Source organism: Tachysurus fulvidraco, chromosome 13 (genome assembly GCF_022655615.1).
Source record: "Tachysurus fulvidraco isolate hzauxx_2018 chromosome 13, HZAU_PFXX_2.0, whole genome shotgun sequence".
Taxonomy (NCBI): domain Eukaryota; kingdom Metazoa; phylum Chordata; class Actinopteri; order Siluriformes; family Bagridae; genus Tachysurus; species Tachysurus fulvidraco.
Genome location: NC_062530.1, coordinates 27387132 through 27412335, shown reverse-complemented (window position 1 = coordinate 27412335; position 25204 = coordinate 27387132). Strand labels below are relative to the sequence as shown.

Genomic DNA, 25204 nt, shown 5'->3' with positions numbered 1-25204 from the left:
CTGTCACAAAGCCAATCAGAGATGAATGCAAGTGCAGGGCACTTATTCCACACAAGGTTAAAAATATAGTCACAAAGGGTAATTATGTGAAAAGGGCAGGAACACAAAAACAGAAAACACAATTAAAGCTGGCACAAAAATAGGAACACAAGTAATGAAGCACATACACAAACATAGAGAGAGTCCAAATTAGCTTCCAAAAAACACAAATCAAACAGGAAAGGGTCAGTCATACCAAAATAATGGTATCGCCTGCATATGCAGAAATTTCACTAAGGACACAGAACATTTAGACTTTCTCTGCCTTCTGTCCACTAAGCCCAAGAAGATTTCTTGTTCTGCTCCTTAGCTTTCAGATGTGCTGTGAAGCAATCAAGAGCTAAGATCATCAAAGATATGATCCAAGATGGTGCTGCAGATAGCTGCCTCGGCATGACTCTCTCCAGTAATTTCTTTCTATTTGTTTACTTTTTGTGTGTTTGGTCACCCAACCATGATAACTTTCACTAGAGAAGAACTGCTTAACATCAGGCAGTTCACTCCAGACAATTTTCACCAGTTTTTACAAACCTGGAAAGTTTTTTGGAACTCTTGGTTAGAGGAGCAGCTGTGCTATATGGTACATGGAGGAGGTGCCGGCGAGGGAAGCACACCGGTGCGTTAGTGAAGCTACGACAGACGGGATTTAGAACTGTGCTCCCATTGAGTCACCTTGTGAACCTCCGGTCATTGCCAAACCAAATGGAAAAATTGATTCTTCTTAACAGAACAAAGACTTTTCCCGCTCCGCTGCTCTCTGTTTTCCCACAATTTGGCTCAGTCACTCAATCTCGGATTACTTCTCTGGGGCTTCAACTTACACGGAGCGAATGGCGTAACAGAGCTATTGGCTTAAATGAAAGGCGGCGGAATCTGCTTCTACATTAATGAATGTTGGTGCACAGATGTCACAGTGCTGAATAAATACTGAAGCCCAAATTTGGAATCACTGTTCATTAACTGTAAACCCTTTTATTCACCACAGGAATTCTCCTCATTCATTCTGATCAGAGTTTACATCCCACCGCAGGCCAACATGAGTGATGCACTGCAAAACCTGGCAAACCAAATATCTGGGTTGGAGCAAAATAATACGGATTCTCTTTTTATTATCCTTGGAGACTTTAACAGAGAAAAACTAACACTTGAACTCCCAAAATACAGACAGCATATTAATTGTCCCATAAGGGAGAAAAATACACTGGATCATTGCTACACAATTCTTAAGGATGCATATCGCTCTGTACCCAGGGCAGCCTTGAGGGACTCCAATCACTGCTTGGTCCATCTTATTCCAACATACAAGCAGCAACTCAAATCTCCTAAGCCTGTACTCAAAACAGTGAAGAGATGGACCAGTGAGGCAAAGCAGTAACTACATGACTGTTTTGAATGCACTGATTGGAGTATCTTTGAGGCTGGAACTGACAGCCTGGATGAACTGACTGACACTGTGACATCGTACATCAGTTTTTGTGAAGACGTGTGTGCCAACCAAAACCTTCTGCAAATTCAGTAACAACAAGCCATGGTTCACAGCTAAACTGAAAAAACTTCGACATGCCAAGGATGATGTCTACAAAGGGGAGGACCTGGCTCTTTATAAGCAGGCCAGGAACCTACTGACAAAAGAGATCAGAATAGCCAAAAGAAGCCACTCTGCAAAGCTAAAAAACAGGTTTTCAGCTAACAACCCTGCATCTGTGTGGAAAGGCCTGCAAGACATGACATAAACTACAAAAGATCTACAGGCCTGTTGCTCTGACATCTGCTGTCATGAAGACCATTGAACAGGTGGTTTTGGCCCACCTAAAGACTGTAGCAGAATGGATGCTGGATTCCCTACAGTTTGCCTACCAAGCAAACAGGTCAGTGGACGACGCAGTCAACATCTGTCTACATTACATTCTGCAACACCTGGACTTCCCTGGGACATATGCCCGGATTCTCTTTGTCGACTTCAGTTCGGTTTTTAATACTATAATTCCCAGAAATTCTCCACTCCAAACTCCTAAGGCTCACTATACCCCATCTCTCAGTGGATCACTAGCTTCCTGACAGGCAATCTGCACTGGCAATCTGCACTGGCACTCCTCAGAGATGTGTCCTATCCCCACTGTTATTCTTTATACTAATGACTGCAGTTCAAGTGACCCAACTGTTAAAATCCTGAAATTTGCAGATGATACTATGCTCATCTGTCTCATCCAAGATGGCGATGAGTCTGCATACCAGCAGGAGGTAAAGCAGCTGGTTTTATGGTGCAGTCAGAACAGTCTAGAGCTAAACACCCTTAAAACTGTGCAGATGATAGTGGACTTTATGAAAGACCCCTCAACACTACTCCCCCTCACAATATCCAACAGCCTTGTATCATCTGTGGAGGCCTTCAAGTTTCTGGGCACTACCCAAGACCTGAAATGGGAGTCCAACATAAATTCCATCATCAAAAAGGCCCAGCAGAGGATGCATTTTCTACGCCAATTAAGGAAGTATGGTCTGCCACAGGAGCTGTTAATGCTGTTCTACCCTGCAGTCATTGAATCTGTCCTGTTCACATCCATCACCATCTGGTTTGGAGCAGCAACTAAACAAGACAAGAACAGACCGCAACGCACAGTAAAAACAGCAGAAAAAAAAAATTGGTGCCCCCCTGCCCCCCTGTTCACTCCCCAGGACTTGTACGACACAAGAACCAGAAACCGGTCAGGGGAAATCACTACTTATTCTTTACTCCCTGGACACAACCCCTATTTGCACTACCCTGCACTCGATGACCTCAGGGCAAGGGTCAAGTTTCAGAGGGACATTCGGGACTGCAACCTTCTCTGCTTCACCGAGACATGGCTGAACCCTGTGGTACCGACCACGCCATCCAGCTTGCCAAGTTTTTCTCAGTTCATCGCATGGACAGAACACTGGAGTCGGGGAAGTCAAGGGGTGGTGGAGTGTGTCTGATGATAAACAACCACTGGTGCGACAGCGCAAGCATCGTTCATCTTACATGCTACTGCACACCAAATCTGGAGCTACTAACCATCAAATGTCAACCCTTCAATCTACCTTGGGAATTTAGCTCGGTCATAGAGTCAGTGCCGTTTATATTCCACCTCAAGCGGTCACGGACACTGCAGTATGGGACTTACACGACACACTAACACTACACCAAACACAGCATAGTGCCAACCTCAAACGTGCAATACTGAACTTTCAGCAGCACATCATCTGCCCCACCAGGGGCGAAAGGACACTGGGCCACTGCTTCACACCATTTAAGAACAGCTACAAGCCACAATCACGTCCACCGTTTGGGAAATCGGACCATGCCGCCATCTTCCTCATACAAATAAAGGCTGAAACAGGAAGCTCCAAACTTCGACATGTTCAGGAGCAGCTCTGATGATGTCAACATGTTTACGGAAGTGGTTGTGGGATTCGTAGGGAAACTAGCGGATGATACGGTGCAGAAAACCACCATCAGAATGTTTCCCAACCAGAAGCCGTGGGTGGATAAAATCATCCGCGACTCTCTGAGATCACACTCCACTGCCTACACCACGGGGCTCACCACCGGGGACATGGACGAATACAAGGCTGCGCCCTACAGTGTGCCCAGAGTGGTGAAGGAAGCAAAGCGGTGCTACAGGAGGAAACTAGAGTCACAGTTCCAACATGGTGGCTCTAGGAGCCTGTGGCAGTGACTAAGGAACATTACGGACTATAGAACACCTGCTTCTAGAATGGGGAATGCGGACGCTTCTCTGGCTAACAAACTAAACACCTTTTACGTTCCCTTCAAGGCTGCAGCTAACCACACTAGTGGTGCTAGCAGCACAAACAGCATGCACGCTGAGAGACCTGGAGATGTAAACACGTTCACTATCTCAGAGCATGACGTGAGGAGGGCATTCAGGACAGTGAACACCAGGAAGGCAGCAGGACCAGATGGCATCACAAATGAAAATGCTGTTTGTGGACTACAGTTCAGTGTTCAACACCATAATTCCCTCCACGCTCACCTCCAAGTTAAAGGTCCTGGGACTCAGCCTGCCGCTGTGTTAGTGGATCTCCAACTTCCTGACAGAGACCACAAGCTGTACGGGTGGGCAAACACACCTCGTACACCCTCACTCTCAGCACTGGAGCCCCCCAGGGTTGTGTTCTGAGCCCCCTGCTGTAATCGTTGTACACGTATGACTGTGTGGCCACTTCCAACTACACCACCATCATCAAGTTTGCAGACAACACTGTCCAACAATGATGAGACGGCCTACCTACAGGAAACTAAAAACCTTGAGAGATGGTGCCAGTAGAACAATCTTCTCTTGAACATCAGCAAAACTAAGGAGTTGATAGTGGACTTCAGCACAAAGCAGGAGCAGTCATATCAACCAGTAAACATCAACGGTACCCCAGTAGAGAGAGTGGACAGTTTCCGGTACGTAGGGTTCACATCACACAGGACCTGTCTTGGCCCTGTCACATCAACACCCTGGTGAAGAAGGCCCGGCAGCGTCTGTACTACCTGAGACACTTAAGGGACTTCAAACTACCCTTATGTGCTAAAGACCTTCTACACATGCACCATTGAGAGCGTCCTGACAGGTAGCATCACTTCCTGGTTCGGGAACAGCACCATACAGGACAGGCGAGCCCTCCAGAGGGTGGTGTGGTCAGCTGAACGTACCATCCACACCAAGTTCCCTGACAGGACCTGCAGGACATCTACAACAAGCGGTGCCGAACCAGAGCCAGGAAGATTGTAAAGTATCTCAGCCATCCCAACTATGGACTCTTTTCTTTGTTTTGTTCAGGGAAACGCTTCCGCTCCCTGAAAGCAAACACAGAGAGAATGAGGAGAAGCTTCTTCCCGCAGGCCATTCAGAGTCCAGGAGACACCCAGGATCTAGGACTGGACCTCTCTCTACATCCCCACTGTTCTGACACCCCACCCCCTCTTTTTTTTTTGCATGGACACTTTAATTCTGGACTGTCACTGTCACTTTAACTCCTTACTTGCACAGCACAGTGCCACTTTATACACTCCATACACTATTTAAACACCATAATTCACCTGGACATTCTAAGGACACTTTCACTGTGGACTTTTACAGCACAGTGCCACTTTATACACTATTTACACACCATACCACACCTGGTCACTTTAAGGACAATCTTTAAAAACCATACACTTTTATGTATATGTATATTTATGTATGTGTATATACATTATTTCATTTTCTCTACATATTTCATATTTTTATATAGTTTTATATAGTTTTCTTATATAGTTTATACTTTATTATTTGATTCTCATTTTATTTTTTGCTCTTTTATATTTGTTTGATGTTCTTTATTCGTAAAGAATTTCACTGCATATTGTACCCTGTATGTATGTGACAACTAAAAATATAACCCTCTGAGATCTAAGGGTATTTTAAGGGCCTGGAGAAGTTGTCATACCCTGACATTTGTGCTTTTTTTTTATAAAGATATAAATGGCTAAAGTCTAATATCACTGTAATCAGCACAAACTGGACTACAATAATTTGTGAGCAGCATGCATGTACATGATTGTGTTTTTGAGAAAACAATGTTTATTCATGGTTAGTGAAAAATGGGACTTTTGAGAACTGGATCTTGTAAGCCTAGAGTTCTTGCTTCAAAATTATGTGAAAATCATCTTGTTTACTCGCTCATAGAAAACAATATATTGATTTAAATTTTCTAAAGACATTTTTTTTGTTTGTAAAGGGCATATACGAGTAGCGTCAACTATCATGAATAGTAGTGGTATTCACACCTGAGAAGACAAAGGCCTGTATAATGAGCTGCATAATGAGCCTTACAGGTAAGTGTGTGACTCAGAGAGGAGTTACAAGAAAGAATGTGAGGACAAAATAAATGTGTATATTTTTTTGTTTGTATTGTATTTAGAATATTTAACTATCACACAAAATCACTTTAGAAGTTATTAATGACACAAAAGACACAACCAGGGCAAAACTGTGCAACAAAAGAAAAAGTGTCAACAGGAAGCGTGCAAGATAAAAAAGGGTGTAAGGTTTGTAGAAGCCCACTAACCTACTCTGTCACATAGTACCCAGAATTGAACAGTTATACATTTTTTGCCACTCTAGGAAACTTTTCAGCTGAACACACAAGTGAACATCACATGACTGGCATTTCCAAGGCATTTCCAAGCACACAGGTCCGAATACCATGTACAGTACTGAGTCATTCCCGTGTCTCAGGGGCATGTACGTGATTACCTGAATCAGGGACCTTCACATTTTCCCCAACTGCACCTTCATTACATTTCACAACCAAGATTCCACTAATCCTTCTTTGTCGCATTTCTCAACCGTAGCAGCAGAGGAGATTTTACAACTTATCCAGTCTTACAATCCTACAACCTGCTCATTGGATCCACTCCCTTCCACTATGCTCCAGACCATCTCGCAAGACCTTCTGCCCTTTATCACCAAGATCATCAATGGATCAATAACACCTGGTTATGTACCAACTACCTTCAATGGAGCAAGATTTATTCCCATCCTGAAGAAGATATGGATACATCAGACATCAGTAACTACAGACTGGTATCACTTCTCTCTTTCAAATATTCTTGAACACATTGTCTATAATCAACTGACTGTCTATCTCTCACAGAACAACCTCAAAGATCCCAACCAGTCTGGCTTTAAAGCAGCTCATTTTAAAGAGACAGCCCTTTTGGATGTCTCTGAGAAACTACAGTACATGCTCCTAGATCAGCCAAGCTGTCATCTGTCCTCATCCTCCTCAACCTTTCAGCAGTGTTTGATACGGTCAACCATAAGACTCTCTTGTCCACCCTCAGGAGTCTTGGAATTTGCGGATTAGCATGGGAATGGTTTGCTTTCTACCTGGAAGGTCGCTCAAATCAGGTAACATGGAGGGGATTGACATCTGCTCCATGCAGACGCTCCACTGGTGTCCCACAAAGCTCAGTACTTGGTCTCTCCATTTCCCCCTGTATACTCAATCTCTTGGTGAAGTTATTTCCTCACATGGGTTCTCTTAGCACTGCTATGTTGATGATACACAACTTATCATCTCCTCAGATACCACAGCTTCTGTTCGGATATCAGCATGCCTGGCAGACATATCATCATGAACAGCTCATCAGTTCAAGCTCAATCCCAGCAAAACTAAAATGCTGATCATCCTAGGTGATTTATCCCGTGGTCTTGATCTTGCAATACCCCTGCATAACGATCTGATATCCCCTTCAGTCACAGGGGATTTGAGGTTTTCTACAACATTAGAAGGATCGAGCCATTTTTGTCCACACAGGCTGCTCAGGTACTTGTTCAGTCTCTTGTCATCTTAAGACTGGACTACTGCAACTCTCTCTGTCAGGATTGCCTACAAACACAATTCTACCTCTGTACATGATCCAAAATGCAGCTGCACAACTTGTTTTCAACCTGCCTAAGTTCTTGCATACCACCCACTGCTGCACTTCCTACACTTGCTTCTGTTAGCTGAACACATCAGATTCAAAACACAGATTCTTTCCTACAAAGCAAAAAGTGGACCAGCTCCATCTTGCTTCAAAGCCCTTATCACTCCTCGCACTGCACCTCGCACCCTCAGAGCTACCAGCACTGCTTGGCTGGTCCCATCATCTCTCTGGGTAAGAGGTAGGTATATAAAAAGACTTTTTTTTTTTTTCTGGCACCGAGGTGGTGGTATGAACTTCCCCTAGGGGTCCAGACATGTGAGACACTGACTATTGTAAAATGACGGTTGAAGACATATTTCTTAATGAAAACCCTGAACTAGCATTTTCTCCCGTTTGTGTGTCTATATATAAAAAAATAATAATAATAAAACACTTTAAAGAGAGTTAATGTATTCAACTGTGTAGACTTAAAAACACTTTTGTATGTCACTTTGGATAAGAGAGTCTGTTACATTCTGTAAATGTAAATTTAGGGTGCAATATAGAGGCCATTTGGCATAACTTGTTAAGGCAGAGCCTTTACTATCAAAGTACTAATGTCTTTTGTCTCTTTGTTTTTCCTCAGGCCTGCTGAAAATAGAAGATGGCACACCCTGAATATGCTGTACCCCGTCAGATTCCTGTCCACCGCCTCACCTCTGTCCACCCTGTCTGAGTACTAATCGGCTAATCTACTATTCGGACTAATAAATGCATTTATTCTAATTACTCTTTCACCAAATTTTCCAAATTTCTACAGACTGTTTTGAGCACCTTGTAAATAAAAGCACGTTGTTTTTTCACATCCACTGTCTCCTCTGTTCTTGTGCTCAGCCCTCGCAGCCTCGAGTTGCTACATTTGTTGGCCATTATTGGTGCTAAACCTTTTCTACTGTGTTTTCTACAAATACCCCTTGCAGATCCTCATCAGATTCTAGTCACTAAGGAGGTCAAGCTTGGAGAAATAATGCTAAATAAAACTTAGAGAAGCAAAAATATGATTGATCTTTACTTACACAAGCTTCTGGAGTTTACAGGATGACTTCTTTAGTAGAGTAGAGATCTGAATCGCTCCTGAGTTTCCCAGTGTGTTCTCACTCAGGTCCAGTTCTGTCAAGTGTGAATGTTTTGAAGTAAGAGCTGATATCAGATCAGTACAGCCTCTGTCTGTAACACTGCTCTTATTCAGCCTGCAGTCAGAGAACACAGCTGAGAAAATGTCTTTCACAACCCACAAGATCAACCATCAAAAATAATTCCAAGGTATAGACACAATAGAGTGATCATGTGTACAGTGGAATATCTTTATAGATTTAATGTGAACACAAATAAAAACACCAGGTGAGGAATCAGACCACACACCTGAGTTTCTCAGTCCTACACTGTGGATCCTTCAGTAGAACAGAGAGCTGCTTCACTTCATAGTCTCCAGATATTTTCCCACTCAGATCCAGTTCTGTCTGCAGTAAGGGGTTTGTACCCAGAACTTTAGTCAGATGATCACAGACCTTTTCTGCTTCAGGACTCAAAATTCTGAAGAGAGAAAACACCTTTCATTATGATACTGATAACAGACCTCTGGATGTTTGTCCTCACAAGATGCTGATGTTAAATGACCAGCACAGACACGACAGCAGCTGGATTTATTGTTCTTTGTTGAGATTCAAGATCTGTCTCATGTATGTAAACTTCGCACACTTTCATAACAAAAATGTGATTCACTTTAAAATACACATAAGGTGCCAGTGGCTGAATTTTCATAGCAATAACATACATTGATACCTCAGCATTAACAATTGAAAAATTTTTTTTTAGGTATTTTTTTTTTCTAATCTTGACTTGCTGTCTAAAGAGTGAATGTGGTCAGTCTGTCTAAAGATCTGTAAAACCCTGCTAGTTAACTGAGATACAGTAAATATCATGAGTTTGTGAGTTTGTCTTGGTTTTGACATTTTCGTTCTAGTTTCAGATGGATTCTTTATCATTTAAACTTTATTCCTGACTTACTCATGATTTTGTTTTGTTGTATCTTAATAAATTAAGCATTTGAACTCTACTTGTCTGTCCTGAGTGTCACTTTATAAATTTGATCAGGTGAAGGATTTTCCCAGAACATAACCAAAAAAAAAAAAAAACTCACCTCAAAATCAACTTAGAGTTTGGATTCCCTATAAAATAACTAAAAATGTTCCATCCTGACACACTGTAGTTCTCTCTGAGATCCAGCTCTTTCAGAGGCGATGAGGAGTTTGATTCCAGAGCTTTAGCCAGATCACCACATTGTGTTTGTGTGAGATTACAGTTATTTATTCTGAAAGAAAATATTAATAAAGGACATTTCACAGTGAGACAGTGACATGACAGTGACAGAGCATCACTGAAGGCTTTGTAATTAATAATAATCTCAGTACAGGCCAGTAGACAACAGTTAGAACCATTATTTAAGAGAAGCACAGGTCACAATTCACAGGAGATTCATGTAATTAGATTATTTATAATAAAATAAATAATAAAGCAGACTACATTACAGGAGGTTAACTGTTTATAATTAAAGGATTTAGATTAATGTTTTAATAGCTTTTTATTAAAAAAAAAAAGTAGGCACTGATTTAAGTAATCAATATTAATTCAAAACAATTTAAAATGTTTTTTTCTTTTACTATAAATTCCTGTACGTAAGAACCTGTTATAGACATTTCTTCATTTTATAAAATAAATATAATTTACTTCAGTTTCTCCAGACTGCAGTTTGAGGTCTTCAGTAGATCACAGAGCTGCTTCACTCCTGTGTCTCCAATTGTATTGTCACTCAGGTCCAGCTCCTTGAGGTGTGAGGGGTTTGTTCTCAGAGCTGCTACAACAGTAGTACAGTCATCTTTAGTGAGACTACATTTATACAACCTACAGAGGGGGGGGGGGGGTGAGAGAGAAATATTGTAATGATGAATAGTGTGTAATAATCTCACAGTTCCATACTGTACAATAATCTGTTACTGTAACTTCATTTACCTGTAGGATTTTATTATCTGTAGATTAACTGCTAGCTTCTGTCCAGTGTTTATAACATTTCTAGAAGGATTTCTGTTACTTTTAATAATAATAATTCAAGTTTATATTCAAAGATTAATCCAGCTGGTGGTTGTAGGCTATTAAATAGAGTTTGTATAAATGGTATTAAAATACATATATCTGGTCATTACAAACTGTAACACGACACATTTCACCAGAACGTCTTCTAAAAGTCATCTTAAAAACCTCTACTCTTTCTGACATTATAGATTTTATTATAAATGATGCCTTTACCCCAGTTTCAGCAGTTTGAGTTGTTGATTCTTCAGCACATCACAGAGCTCCTTCATTCCTGATCCTCCCAGTTTATTCCCACTCAGCTCCAGCTCTCTCAGGTGCGAGGGGTTTAAACCCAGAGCTGATACCAGAGCAGCACAACCTTCATTTGTCATCCTGCACTTATTTACTCTGGATACAGAGACAACAAGGAACACAAGACTTCTGTTTAAATGTAGTTTTATATTGTTTAATGTAAAATATACAGTTTAAAATTAGACTAAAATATTTCATTAATGACATTATATACAGTTATTACATTCCAAAAGGAATACACTAGTGTTTAAGTATAAATAAGTGATCAATACTAACTTGAGTATCTCTGGTCTGCAGTGTGAATCCTCCAGAAGAGCAGAGAGCTGCTTCACCTGCGAGTCTCCAGATATTTCCTCACTCACATTGAGTTCTCTCTGCAGTAAGGGGTTCACACCCAGAACTCTAGAAAGGAAATCACAACCTTCCTGTGCAGCAGAACTTTTCAACAACCTGCAGAGAGAAAAGGAAAGAAAGAAAGAAAGAAAGAAAGAAAGAATGAATATTTTATACAAGAGGAAAACATTAAATTAAATGAAATTTAGCCACAGTTTCTAAAATTGTCTTAAGTTAAACTTTAGTGCTATAGTTCTTTAATAATTCACTTTTAGCAAACTAATGAAACTGAAATTTCGTACATGTCTGTATTATTAAACATTAATATTGTTAATACATTCATAATTAATGAATGAAGTGAACATTGTCATGTACGTGTTATAAATTGCTGACCTCAGTGTGTTCAGTTTACAGTCTGGATCCTGTAGTAAATCAGTGAGCAGCTTCACTCCTGATGCCCCAGGGTCGTTCCCTCTGAGATCCAGCTCTATCAGGTGAGATGATTTCAGAGCTTCAGACAGAACAGTGTATCCTTCCTCTCTGATATTATTGTCCATTAACCTGAAAAATATATATATATTTAGAATTTTATTTCAGCATATTACAAATATTGTACAAAATATATACCTTCAGTTTTAGACATTAAGATATGTGACATTCTTTACAAATCTATTGTTATTGTTAATTTATTAACTCTAGGGTGTCACTGAATGAAGCCTGTATAAATGACTTTAATTAATAAAGTGATATTACAATAATTCACTGCTTTTATGAGAACTACTTCAAAAAGAAATCAGAGTGACCTACCTGAGTTTTTCTAGGATGCAGTGTGGATTCTGTAGTAGATTAGAGATCTGCTTTATTCCACTGTCTCCTACTTTATTCCCGTTCAGATCCAGCTCTAAGAGATGTGAGGGATTTTCTCCCAGAGCTGTAGCCAAAGCAGCACAGCCTTCATCTGTTACACTGCAGTTACACAGTCTGCAGAGGGACAGAAGGAGCACAGTGAACACAACTGATCTCATTTATTACATCAAAATGGATTATTCAATATTTTAATGAATTTCTTTAGCAGTTCACTTATAATTACACCAATATGAAATTTATTAAAAGAATGCTTTCAAAAATAAAAGTTTTAATAGTTTATTTTTTATCAATTAACAAATTGGAAGTTAAATGAGCAGGAGAGAATTTTAAATTAAGTCAATATTTTATGTGACTAGCCTTTGACTGCAAAACCCCATTTATTCTTCTAGGTACACTTGTGAACAGTTTCTTAAGGAACCCAGCAGGTACAGTAGGTTGTTCCAAGCATCTTGGAAAACTAACCACAGATCTTCCGTGGATGTAGACTGAACCCAAACCCTTCTTTGAACCCTTCTTTGAGACTGAACCCAAACCCCAAACCCTTTGTAATCCCAGACAAACTGGCACTGCTGGACATCTTCTGATGTAGAAGAGAAGTAAGCATGACGTGTCTTTCATATGCTGCATTACGTTTCCTTGGCTGTCCACCGAGTCTACAGTCCTCAACATTGCTTCTTTGTGACTCTTAAAAGTAGTTTGACCAGCACATGTTAAAACACCAGACTATTTGAAATCTGTACCTGGGAACGCTCTTGCTGATGCTGTAAAACTACACTGTGTCTTGTCATGGTGAATAACCTGTGTCATGAAACTGTCTTCCAAATCCTCACCTTAGTAACAGAGTTTGTTTGTTCCTCACCCAGTTTAATTAAGCTCCTATACAGTTGTTTCTGTTTCACTTAATGACTGTGTTTCAACCTACATATGAAACTGATGATCATTAGCACTTATCATTAGATCATTGGTTAATCACACACCTGACTCTGATGATAAATTGATAAAAATAAACAATAAAAATTTATATATTTGAAAGCTGTAACGTGTCTGTCTGTGTTTTCCCCTTGTTTCTGTCTGCCGTCTCTCCCTGATGTTAATTGTTTGCTCCACCCACTCATTGCTCACCATGGACACTAATTACATTCCATCTCTTCCCCAGGTGTCTTGTCTTTGTCTCTGATTGTCTCTGCATTGTGATTGGCTCCTGTCTACTATATTTACTCTGTCTGTTCACTTCCCTGTTTTTGGTCGTTGTTTGTGTTGGTGTGTTATGTGGTCTGTTCCTGTTCCATGTTATAGCCTGTTTTGCCTGTTTATCTGTTTTCTGTTTTGTCATTAAATCTTCAACTGCACTTGGATCCTCACTCGCCTTTTTTTCTCACCGTGTCACAACCGTGACAAAAGCATTCTTTACAGCATTTCTTTACACCTGCTTAATGTTTTGCACAGTACTAGACCTTTTAATTGCTCATAAATCTAACAGTCTGTATTTTAATTAAAACGTGTAATTATACTGTGTTCTAATTTAGTCAGCAAGTAATTCATTAATCAATTAAAGTATGCAGAACATATGATTTTTTTTAATTACTCATAATTCCACAGTCATTTAAACTAGTATATAAAAATACTTTGATGCTTCACTGTGACTATTTATTAAATGTAGACTTAGTCATCATTTCAGCTTTTACTTCACCTCAGTATTGTGAGTGCAGACTGTGGATTCTTCAGTCCAGCAGAAAGCTGAGTGACTCCTGAATCCTGCAGACTGTTGTTACTCAGGTCCAGTTCTCTCAGATGGGAATATTCAGAACTGAGAACTTCAGCTAGAGCTGAACTGCTTCCATCAGTTATAGAACATGTGTTAAGCCTGATGAAATCAGAGGAACAATAAACGTACAAATTCAACACAATAAGTGTCTATATACCAAAATTCACCCACAACACAGTTTACGTTTTACCTCAATGTCTCCAGTTTACAGTGTTGATGTTTCAGTCCAGCAGAAAGCTGAGTGACTCCTGAATCCTGCAGACTGTTTTCACTCAGGTCCAGTTCTCTCACACTACAGGACTGGAGTTTCAGAGCGCTGGCTAAAGCTGAACAGCTCTCCACAGTCAGATTACATTTATTCAGCCTAAATATGAAACATCATGTTATCAGAGCTACAAACTCAGTCTTCATTCTGTAGACGGAAAAGTCATTTTATTATCATGTGGACCAAAGTAAGTCTTCTGGGGTCATTTGGATCATTAGAGGTCATTAGTGGTTATTTATAACAGAATTATAAAGAATTTCCTCTTTTAATTGACTTTATGTCTTAGTGATTAAATCCTGTTTTAAGATTTAACTAAAATGTCGAACATGTTGATCATTTCTACTTCTGTTTAATAACAACACTTTTTAGTGATGTAACAGGACCCAGGTGTCTCTATAAGACCTATATATGAGGTTCCTCTGGAGAAAGACAGGATATATTCTGTTGTTTCATCAATTATAGAAAACTAAAATGTAATTAAAATACATTAGTGAATACTTGGTGTTTACATAATGGCAGGTCTCATTAAAAACATGTTATTAATAAAACAGCTGATAGAGAAACATATATAAGAAAACTTACTTAATTATCTGAAATTTACAGTGAGAGTCTTCCATCAGAGCAGAGAGCTGCTTCACTCCTGAGTCTCCTGGTTCATTCCTGCTCAGATCCAGCACTTTTAGGAGTAAAGGGTTTGTACCTATAGTGGAATTTAGCCAAGTACAGGCCTCCTGTGCAGCAGAGCTCTTCAACAACCTGCAGAAAGTCATTTTTATTTGGTGTTTACAGTATAATTAGACCCATATTAATGAGAACAGAATGGCTGCTTTTACTTATTTCATGAATTAAAAAAATTAATAAACTGTAAATTACAGTTAATTATAAACATAACATTACAGTTAGGTTATATAATTTATTTATGTTTAATATTGAATTAATTGTATTTGTTTATAGAAGAATCACCTCAGTGTGTTCAGTTTACAGCGTGGGTCCTGTAGTAAATCAGTGAGCAGCTTCACTCCTGATGCTCCAGGGTCGTTCCCTCTGAGATCCAGCTCTATCAGGTGAGATGATTTCAGAGCTTCAGACAGAGCGATGTATCCTTCCTCTGTTATACTGCAGTCTGAAAGTCTATACAAAATAGGCAATATACAGTCAACATCTAAGGAAGCAAATACTGAATTAAGAAGCTGTTTAGCAAACTGCAAAAATGGCATTCATTAAATTATAACATTATATTTAAACCAATCAAGAAATAATAATATATTTTTATATAGTGATGATTAGAAGATAAGAACAAAGCATAATATATATATATATATATATATATATATATATATATATATATATATATATATATATATATATATATATATATATATATGTACACAGTTATGCTCAAAGGTATATTATAAAGTTTATAATATTTGCCCCCAAACAAATAAAACTGGGATAAAACCTGCTCTACGCTCCTCACCACTGGTTGATCCACTCCTCCCCTCCACCACTAAGATACTGTGTGTGCTGCCCAATCACCTCTCTCTCTTTCTTTTTCTCTCTCCTTCTCCCCCTCACTTTTTTCCTCACTTTTTTTTCCACTTCTGGCTAGGTGCTTCTTTTTTCTGCCCTACAATGAATAATGAAATGTGTACCTTAATATTTTCAGATAACAGCTTTGATTCTTCAATCCTTCAGATAACTTCTCGATTCCTTCTTTCTGTAGTCTGTTGTTACTCAGGTCCAACTCAGTTAGAAAGCAGGGTCGTGAACTGAGAACTTCAGCCAGAGATGTACAGCTTTCCATCGTTAGTCCACATTCAGTAAGTCTAAAAAGAAAAAGGTTTTCTAATGAGTTCATAATGCATAAGGCAACAAAAATGCAATGTTTTTTTATGGCGTCATTCTTATTTTATGTTTCTATTGATGGAAACACTGCCAAAAGTATGAGCTGAGTTTGTGAAATACTCATAAATTTAAATGTCCTCAACTGTATATTTACAGTCCTGTGCAAAAGTTTTAGGCAGTTGTGAAAAATCTGAATCAGAAAGAGCTTTATTGCTAAGTATGCTTGTGCATACAAGGAATTTGTTTTAGTGCCATACGCTTCCATTACACAGAGACAACACTTTCAAAAATAGAAACGTTTATATTATTAGATTATATATGGTATGTTAAATTATTGTTTTTACAAATTACCAATAGTATCGATTAAATTGAAAGTAAATAAACAGAATAGAAATCCAGATAAAATCACTATTTGGTGTGAACAGCCATTGCTTGTAAAACAGCATCAAGTAAACTAAGTACACTTGCACATGATTTTCTCGCACAAATATCTTTTCTGGATGTAGGCTGCCTTGAATCCTCTTGTCTTTTCAGGTAATTACAGACAGTTGTTGTTGCCCTGCTGTAGAATACATTTGTGGCCAACCAAATGTCTCCCTGGTGGTATTACATGAAGGATACGTGTCTGCCTGTATTTCTCTGTATTGAGGACACCATTAATCCTGACCACATCTCCAACTTCATTTGCAGAAATGCAAACCCAAACCTGCAGACACTTATTGTATCGCTCTTCAGCTGTTCAGAACAACCTGCCTCTGCTACAGCCAAATATTTGAAATTTTGGCTCAAATTAATATATGTACTATATTAATACATTATATATATAATATCATTTATATATGATATTATATATATATATATATACTGCTCAAAAAAATAAAAAGAACACTAAAACAACACAATCTAACTCCAAGTCAATCACACTTCTGTTAAATCAAACTGCCCACTTAGGAAGCAACACTGAACAATAAAGGAGTGGTTCTGCAGGTGGTGACCACAGACCACTTCTCAGTTCCTTTGCTTTCTGGCTGAAGTTTTGGTCACTTTTGAATGCTGGTGGTGCTTTCACTCTAGTGTTAGTGTGAGACGGAGTCTACAACCTACACAAGTGGCTCAGGTAGTGCAGCTCATCCAGGATGGCACATCAATGTGATCTGTGGTAAGAGGGTTTGCTGTGTCTGTCAGCGTAGTGTCCAGAGCATGGAGGCGCTGCTGCCTCCGCCTTTGGGCAAGGAGGAAGAGGAGGAGCACTGCACACTGAGCACAGAGAACACTGAGGAGCTAAGCACTGAGGCTGCCATCCGTGGCACCATATTGATGATATTAAAAATAAAAGTACATAAAATACCATACACAATAACTTGGTTGGGGGACCAATCATGCAGCAAAAGCCTTAGAAAAAAGGAACGTCTTCAATTGTCCTATAAAACTACCCAAAGAGGGAGCCGATTTCAAAGACAATGGTTCCATAATACAGGAGCTGCCACGGACAATGCACGATCTCCACTCCTCTTTAACCGTGTTCATGGAACAGACAACAACATAGGCTCATTTGCTCTCAAAGAGCGACAAAATTTGTATGGGCTCAACATACTGTAGCTTTTATGTGTCAGGAGCCTGTTGATGTAAGGCCTTATACACAGTGATCAGGACCTTATATTCTATCCTATATAACACCGGAAGCCAATGTAATGAAATTAACACAGGTGTCACGTGATCCCTATTCTTAGTGCCAGTTAAAAGCCTAGCAGCAGCATTTTGAACATACTGAAGGCAAGCTACGAGAGATGCATTCAAACTCAGGTATAGAGCATTACAATAGTCAAACCTCATATACTGTAAATAGAAGCATGAACAACAGCTTCTAAATCTTTTCTGGAAAGAATAGATTTCAGCTTGGACAATTTCCTTAACTGATAAAAGGATAATTTCATGACAGCATTTACTTGTCAAAGCAAAGTTCTATGTCAAAAATGACACCCAGGTTCCTAACATAAACCTTTATGCCGGGAGAAAAATCCTCACTCACAAACAGATTTCTGGTAGACTGTTTGTTTCCAAAAACCTCATTCTCATTTAATTGCAGAAAATTACTCACAAACCATACCTTCACTTTTTTTTTTTTTTAATTTATTTGAAAGGGACAATGCACATCAATCAACATTTTTTGCTTACACTCAAAATGTAAATGTGCCAGAATTAGCTGAAGATCTATTTTTCATCTGCAGTCCCTTGGCAGGTCAACACAGTATCATAGTACCAAAATTAAATACATGAAAAACACAAAACAAATTAAAACACTAGATAGATAATAATAAATACAATACAAAAAATGGGCAGTACAAAAGATAAAATAAGTTAACTATTGATGATTGCAATTTTGATTGTTTTTAATCCATTTCTTGAGTTAAATGATGAATAGCTGGTGCTCTTTCTGAGTTCAGTAGGGAGACAATTCCAATAATTTGAGGCCCGTACTGAAAAAACTGTTTGACCGAACTTACTTTGCCTATACTGTATAACACAATCTCCCCTGGTAGCTGATCTGTTTGCCCTATCACTGGTATTCCTCAGTTGTATAAATTCACGCAGTGGTGGGGGTGCAAGCCCATGTAAAATTTTAAAAATGAGACAGGCATCTTGATAATGTAAGAAATTGTTAAAATTGAAAAAATTGTATTTGGTAACAATATTACAGTGGTGATGACTGATAGGTTTTTGACCTAATATTTTTAAGGTTTGCTTATAAAGGGTCTCAATTGGTTTTAGAGTTGTCATATTTGCTTGGGACCAGCTTGTGAAACAGCATAATATGTGAGGAAAAATCATGGCATGCATAAATAATTTGGCTGCCTCTATCGTTATATATGGCCTAATGTGTCTAAAGTTGGCCATATTATATCTGACGATATTAGCCACTTTTTTTACATGCTTTTTAAAAGTTAAATTAGAGTCCAAAGTAATACCGACGTATTTAAAATTGGACACTTCCATGATTTTTTTCTCCTTCTATAAAAACATCTGCCTGCAGTACAATTGTGGACCTCTTAGAAAAGAACATACAGACTGTTTTGTTAATGTTGAGATGCAGATCTGAGATTTTTAGCCAGGCAGAAACATGCACCAATGCTTTGGTTAGTTCAGTTGCTGCCTGTTGTTTGGTCTTAGTATGCAATTAAATAACTGTATCATCTGCATACATTTGTATATTAACAGATTGACAAACTGAAGGCAAGTCATTAATATACAGGCTAAACAAAATAGGGCCCAATACTGACCCCTGGGGGTCACCAATATTACAGTCCAGGTATGAAGAATAAGAATTACCAATATGTATGCACTGTTTCCTGTTAGTTAAATATGACTCCATCCATTTCATAGCCTCATCTGAGAAATTATAAGAAGATAATTTTGATAATAGTGTCTGGTGGTTCACAGTGTCGAAAGCCTTCTTAAGGTCCAAGAACACTGCACCAACTACACCACCCTTATCTAATTTTAACTTGATATTTTCAAGGAGGAAACAGTTTGCGGTCTCTGTAGAGTGGTCTGTACGGAAGGTGTGTGGCCCAAGTTTAGATAGTTTTTAAACTGTTCAGATACCCATTTTTCTGTCACCTTGGATACTACTGATAAAATACTAATGGGTCTATAATTTGACACCATTGTTTTATCACCAGACTTATAAATCGGAGATACAACCGCTATTTTCCAAAAGCTTGGGAAAATACTTTGCCTAACTGATAGATTGAGCAGATGTGCAATTGGGCAAGCAAGTGCATCCTTGTGTAATTTTAAAAATGTGGTATCAAAACCATATGAATCCCTAGCTTTTGAATTTTTTAACGAGGTTATAATTTTTATGACCTCTGATTCAGATATTTCATTTATTTTAAAAATTGGTTTAGTTTTGTCAATAGGGATAAATGGTATAGTTTCTGTTGGGATACTTTGAACCAGCTCCCTAACTGAATTTATAAAAAAAATCATTAAATACTTGCTATCATATCAGTATCTTGGGTCAGGATTCCATTCACTTTGAGTTCAGGTAAAATTATCCTTTGTTCTTTATTCCTACCAGTTAATTTATTAAGATTTCTCCAAATAAGTTTTCCATCTCCATGAGCTTCATTAATAGTTGTGATAAAAAAAATCAGCCTTAGACTTTCTTAAATTCCTTAATAACTTATTTCGGAGAGTTGTGAAGGTAAGCCGATCACTACTATGTCCAGATTTTAAAGCCCGCTTTAAAGCAGAGTCTCTCTCTTTCATTTGTTGCCAGAGCCTATCATTTAGCCATGGTAAGGTGATCTTTTTTCCATGATTACATTTCACCTTTCTTATGAAGGCTGCTCTTATCTCAGTGATAGTCGAAAAAAAAGTGCTGCAACTAATCTCAGTATCTTCGCTGGTTAGGAGGTCAGACCAGTTAATTTGATTTATAGCTTTTTCCAAGTTGATTATTTCAATTTTAGGAATTTTCTCATAAAATTGTTTTCTTGGAGTTGGATATACTAATGGTTTTCTGTTTAGTTTCCTTACTATCAGTGTGATATTATGATCGGACAGACCAGTCAACAAATTATGTGATTTAATTACTCTCTCATGTCTGTTTGTAAATATCAGGTCAATTTGTGTCTTGGAGGAGTTGGTTATTCTTGTTGGAACTTGTATCAATTGAGAAAGATTAAATTTATTTGTTATCTCTTTAAGTTTTTTCCTCTCTGTTTTTTGTTTTGTCCCAATTTATATTAAAATCACCCATTAAAATCAACTCCTTTTTATCATCACATTGCTTAAGGATATTATGGAGATGCTCATAAAATATATTACTGGTTGATGGTGGTCGGTATAAACAAATTACAATAAAAGACATTTGAGGAGATAGACACATATTCAACCCAATACACTCCATGTCTATTTCCTGTGACCATTCAATGAGGTTACATTTAATTGTGTTTTTAACATATACTAACAGTCCCCCTCCCTTGCCCTTATTTCTGTCCCTCCTAAACACATTATACCCAGAAATGTCAAAGGCAGCCTCAGGTGAGTGCTTATTAAGCCATGTTTCAGAAAGTCCAAAAAAATCCAGATTAGAGTGAGACAACAAATGTTTTAACTGATTGCTTTTAGACATAATGCTTCGTATATTTAAATGTCCACCGAGTAATCCTTTGGGTTTGGACTGAGGATCCCAGATCAATTTTGCATGATTAAGAGTTTTAAAAAAGTTCATTCTTCGATTTTTCCGAATCGCCGGGTTTAATCCCCACTGTTGCCGGTTAAGAAAAGGCTGTTTAACGGAATTGGAACTGTGTTCTTGTGATGGCAGAGAAGTCAAGTTTTGAAACTCACCACTACCTAGCGTTTGTGGACCTAAGCACTCTCCACGCTGCATCCGAGGCAAATCCCCGACAACTGAGTCCGCAACATCCAAAGCTCGAACAGTACACCATGTGTCGGCACCAGATGAAAGGTTCACGTCGAGGGCACCGCTCCCTAGCACGGACGAAGCAGCCAGACCACTCCGAATATCAGCTTCAGGCATATGTTGAAGCTGTCCCATGCTGCATGCTTATCCAAAAAAATATATAATTGCAAATCATCTGCATAGATGTGGTTGAGTGAACAAGGTTGGTCCATCCCCGAGGGACTCCCACAAAACATCCATAGTATCAAAAAGACAATCTCCAATCTTAATGCTCTGTTTCATTTATTCGTCCTGCTCTTTGGTATAATGAAGATTTGTGTATGATGAAGATATCTTGCCGTAAAATGGAGCATAGGTGGCGTCTCTCAGGTCTGACTGTACATCATCAAATTTGTAAAGACTGCCTACAAGAATATAAGGCTGGTATTGTTTCTGCCAGATCTGATTATTTTTCTATGATTGATGACAATAAAGGAAATTCAAGACAACTTTTCAATTCTCTTAACAAATTGCCAAATCATAAAACTGTCTCTCATGTTACTGCTTCTGATCATCTCTGTAATAAGTTCCTGCATTTCTTTGGCACAAAGGTCGATAATGATTGTAGAGGTTTTTGTGCTTCTTCTTCATTGTCTTCTTCTGTTGTTTTTAATCCTTGTTTTTCTGGTTCTATGTTTTCAAAATTTTCGACACTTGACACGCATTGTCTATTTGTAGAGGTTTCTAAAATGAAAGCAGACACTTCCTTACTAGATCCGATACCCACTGGTTTGTTTCAGTTATGTTTTACTTTACTGGGTCCCATTGTTTGGAGCATTATAAATGACTCTCTGTGTACTGAAAAGACAAATATAGTATATGAGAACCTTGCTAATTTCCGTCCCATATCTAAACTCTCTTTTCTTTTGGAGCAAGCTTTTGGAGAAAGTTGTTGTTACTCAGTTCATTTCTCATTTAACTGAGAACAATCTCTTCGCAATCGGGCTTTCGTAAATTCCATACAGAAACTGCCCTGGTCAGGGTTACCCATGACTTATTAACTACCTCATATTCAGGATGTCTTTCAGTTTTGATCCTTCTTGATCTCAGTGCCGCATTTGACACTGTTGATCATTCAGTTTTAATTACTCGTCTTGAAACTGTTTTTGGTTTCACTGATACTGTTTAAGATTGGTTTAAGTCCTACTTCAATGGTCGGAAGCAGTTTGTAGCCATGGGTGGATTTAGATCTGAGGTTGACGTTGTTCAATCTGGGGTGCCTCAGGGATCAATCTTGGGCCCTCTGGTTTTTATATTTATGTTTTCCCTCTTGGCCAGCTTTTGAGATCACTTGGTCTAAAATTTCATTTTTAAGCCGATGATACTCAGATCTATATTCATTTTAAACCTAATGAAACTGTGCCTGTTGATTTTCTTTCTGAATGTATTTCTAAGATGAAAGAATGGATGACAGAAAGTTTTCTTTGTCTTAACAGTGAAACGACTGAGATTATGCTTGTTGGTTCACCACACCAACTACACAAAGCTGGGTCAGTCAAGCTAACTCTTGATGGTTCATATGTTGAGTTTCAAACAAAATTAAGGAATCTAAGGGTAATTTTCGATGGCAATTTAACGTTTGAGCCACATATCCAAAATACGGTTAAATCTGCATTCTTCCATGTCAGAAATATTGCCAGATTGCGTCCAATGCTGTCATTTTCTGTTGCTGAGAGACTGATCAACTCTTTTGTGTTTTCCCGTATTGCAATGCCTTGTTGGCTGGGGTGTCTAAAGCTACCTTAAGCAAATTACAGGTACAGTAGTGCAAAATTCAGCGGCTAGAATACTTACTAGAACAAAGTTAAAAAATCACATTACTCCCGGTTTGGAGTCCTTGCACTGGCTCCCCATTAGGTTTAGGGTTGATTTTTCCTGGGTGTTTCCTGATTTAGGTTTAGGTTTATTCTTACCTACAAGGCCTTACATGGGTTTGCTCCTCAATATTTGGCTGATCTTTTAATTCCTTATATTCCATCTCGCAACCTTCATTCTTCTGAAACTGGTATTTTAACTGTTCCATTAACTCGTTTAAAATTGATGGGATATAGGGCCTTCTCTTCACTAGCTCCAAAACTGTAGAATTCTTTACCAACTGAGATAAGGCAAGCAACATCTCTTAGCACTTTTAAATCTCAACTCAAAATTCATTTTTTTAGGGTAGCTTTTAATTTGACTAACTGAAATTTTACATAGTGCTTATTTATTATTATAGGTGCTATAGAAAATTATTTCTATTATTAACTGAACATTTTCTCTCCCTCAGGTAGGAGCCAAACCACTTCAAGGCCACATCATTAATACCAACATTATCTATAAGACGTGCTAATAAAATGCCTTGATCAACAGTGTCAAAAGCTGCACTCAAGTCCAGCATCATCAAAGCAACACATTTCTAAGTTGGTCTTTTTTAAGCACCAGCTCAATTATGGCCCACTTGAACTTAAGTGGTACTTTGCCAAATTGTAGGCTACTGGTAATTAAAAGAATGCTAGGGCCAAGGACATGCATTGCCTCTTTTAAAGGGCAGGACATCATACATGGATGTAGTAGATTTTGAATGCAAGACAATGCCGTCTGACTGTTCCAAGGAAACCAAAACTGGGAGAGGGTCATTATATTAAACACCGTGTGCCCTACTCCTGATATACTCAACCTGATCAGATCCACTTTGTCCACAAAAAACAAGAAAGCTTGGCATAAGTCATGAGATGGCCTTACACGTACACTTTTAGGCGGGTTTAACACCTTATCTATGGTAGCATACAGCACTTTAGGCTTGCTCACCCCTTGTGATACAATCCTTGAGAAATAAGATGATCTTTCTTACTTGGCTGCATCTTGATTATTTCTCAAGGATTCCTTAAAGATATCATACAGTATGAAATTTGTAATTTATTTTTAACCCACGTATGCTCAGCCTGCCTGCAGACCCGCCTAAAACCCTGTGTTACCTCCATGGTCGCTTATTCACTTTTTGCCTCTTCACCTTAAAAGGTGCAAGAGTATCGAGAATCTTACTAAATACATAATTAAAAGAGTGTACCATTTCATTTGGTGCTGTTACAGGCACTTCAGAGAAACCATTTACAAAAGGTAGCTCTGCACCCAAAGATAACACCAGATTCAGTGTATGCCTATGGACATGTGTATGCCCCATTACACTCTGGGTGAGATTAAAAGAGTCAATCAAAATTAGAAAAATCCTTAGACGTGGGGTTTTCTGGGCAACAGACAATATTAAAATCCCCCATAATCAGAATCTTGTCAGCACATGTTATAACAAGAGATTAAAAAAACCCATAAAAATCCTCATGGAAATCCTTACTGTCACCAGGTGTCCTATAAACTAATGCGCAATACACTGGCATAGACATGTCAACCTTCATAACTTGAACTTCAAAGGATTTAAAATTCTCAGTGGGGAGCTGCTTACATTTAAACAAATTACTAAAAATAGCAGCTAGACCTCCCCCACGATGATTTATCCACGGGGTATGTAAAAACTGGCAGTCTGGTTTTAAAAGCTCAGCTACAAGACTCATGTCATTATCATTTAGCCTAGTCTCAGTAACGAAGAGAAAGTCCAGGCAATGAGTAATATAAAAGTCATTCAAAATAAAAGTCTTATTTACAATAGAACGGGCATTTATTAAACCCATGTTCACAGTAGTCGAATCAAAACATGTGTCTGTGGAGTGAGTACTTATTTTACCGGAACTGACTCGTTTCAAGTGGCACAGATTT

At 38.6% G+C, this 25204-nt stretch overlaps 1 protein-coding gene across 1 annotated transcript in view; it reads right to left on the bottom strand.

Annotated features, from left to right (window-relative positions):
• LOC113657299 overlaps positions 1-25204 on the bottom strand; it is a 1727325-nt gene that overhangs the window by 1600524 nt on the left and 101597 nt on the right. Inside the window, exons 23-33 of the mRNA XM_047822072.1 lie at positions 14722-14895; positions 14065-14238; positions 13800-13973; positions 12050-12223; positions 11636-11803; positions 11186-11359; positions 10832-11005; positions 10256-10429; positions 9669-9839; positions 8891-9061; positions 8545-8718 (exon numbers count right to left, since the gene is read on the bottom strand). Of these exons, the coding sequence (XP_047678028.1) occupies positions 8545-8718; positions 8891-9061; positions 9669-9839; positions 10256-10429; positions 10832-11005; positions 11186-11359; positions 11636-11803; positions 12050-12223; positions 13800-13973; positions 14065-14238; positions 14722-14895 (1902 nt within the window). The remainder of the gene's footprint in view (positions 1-8544; positions 8719-8890; positions 9062-9668; positions 9840-10255; positions 10430-10831; positions 11006-11185; positions 11360-11635; positions 11804-12049; positions 12224-13799; positions 13974-14064; positions 14239-14721; positions 14896-25204) is intronic.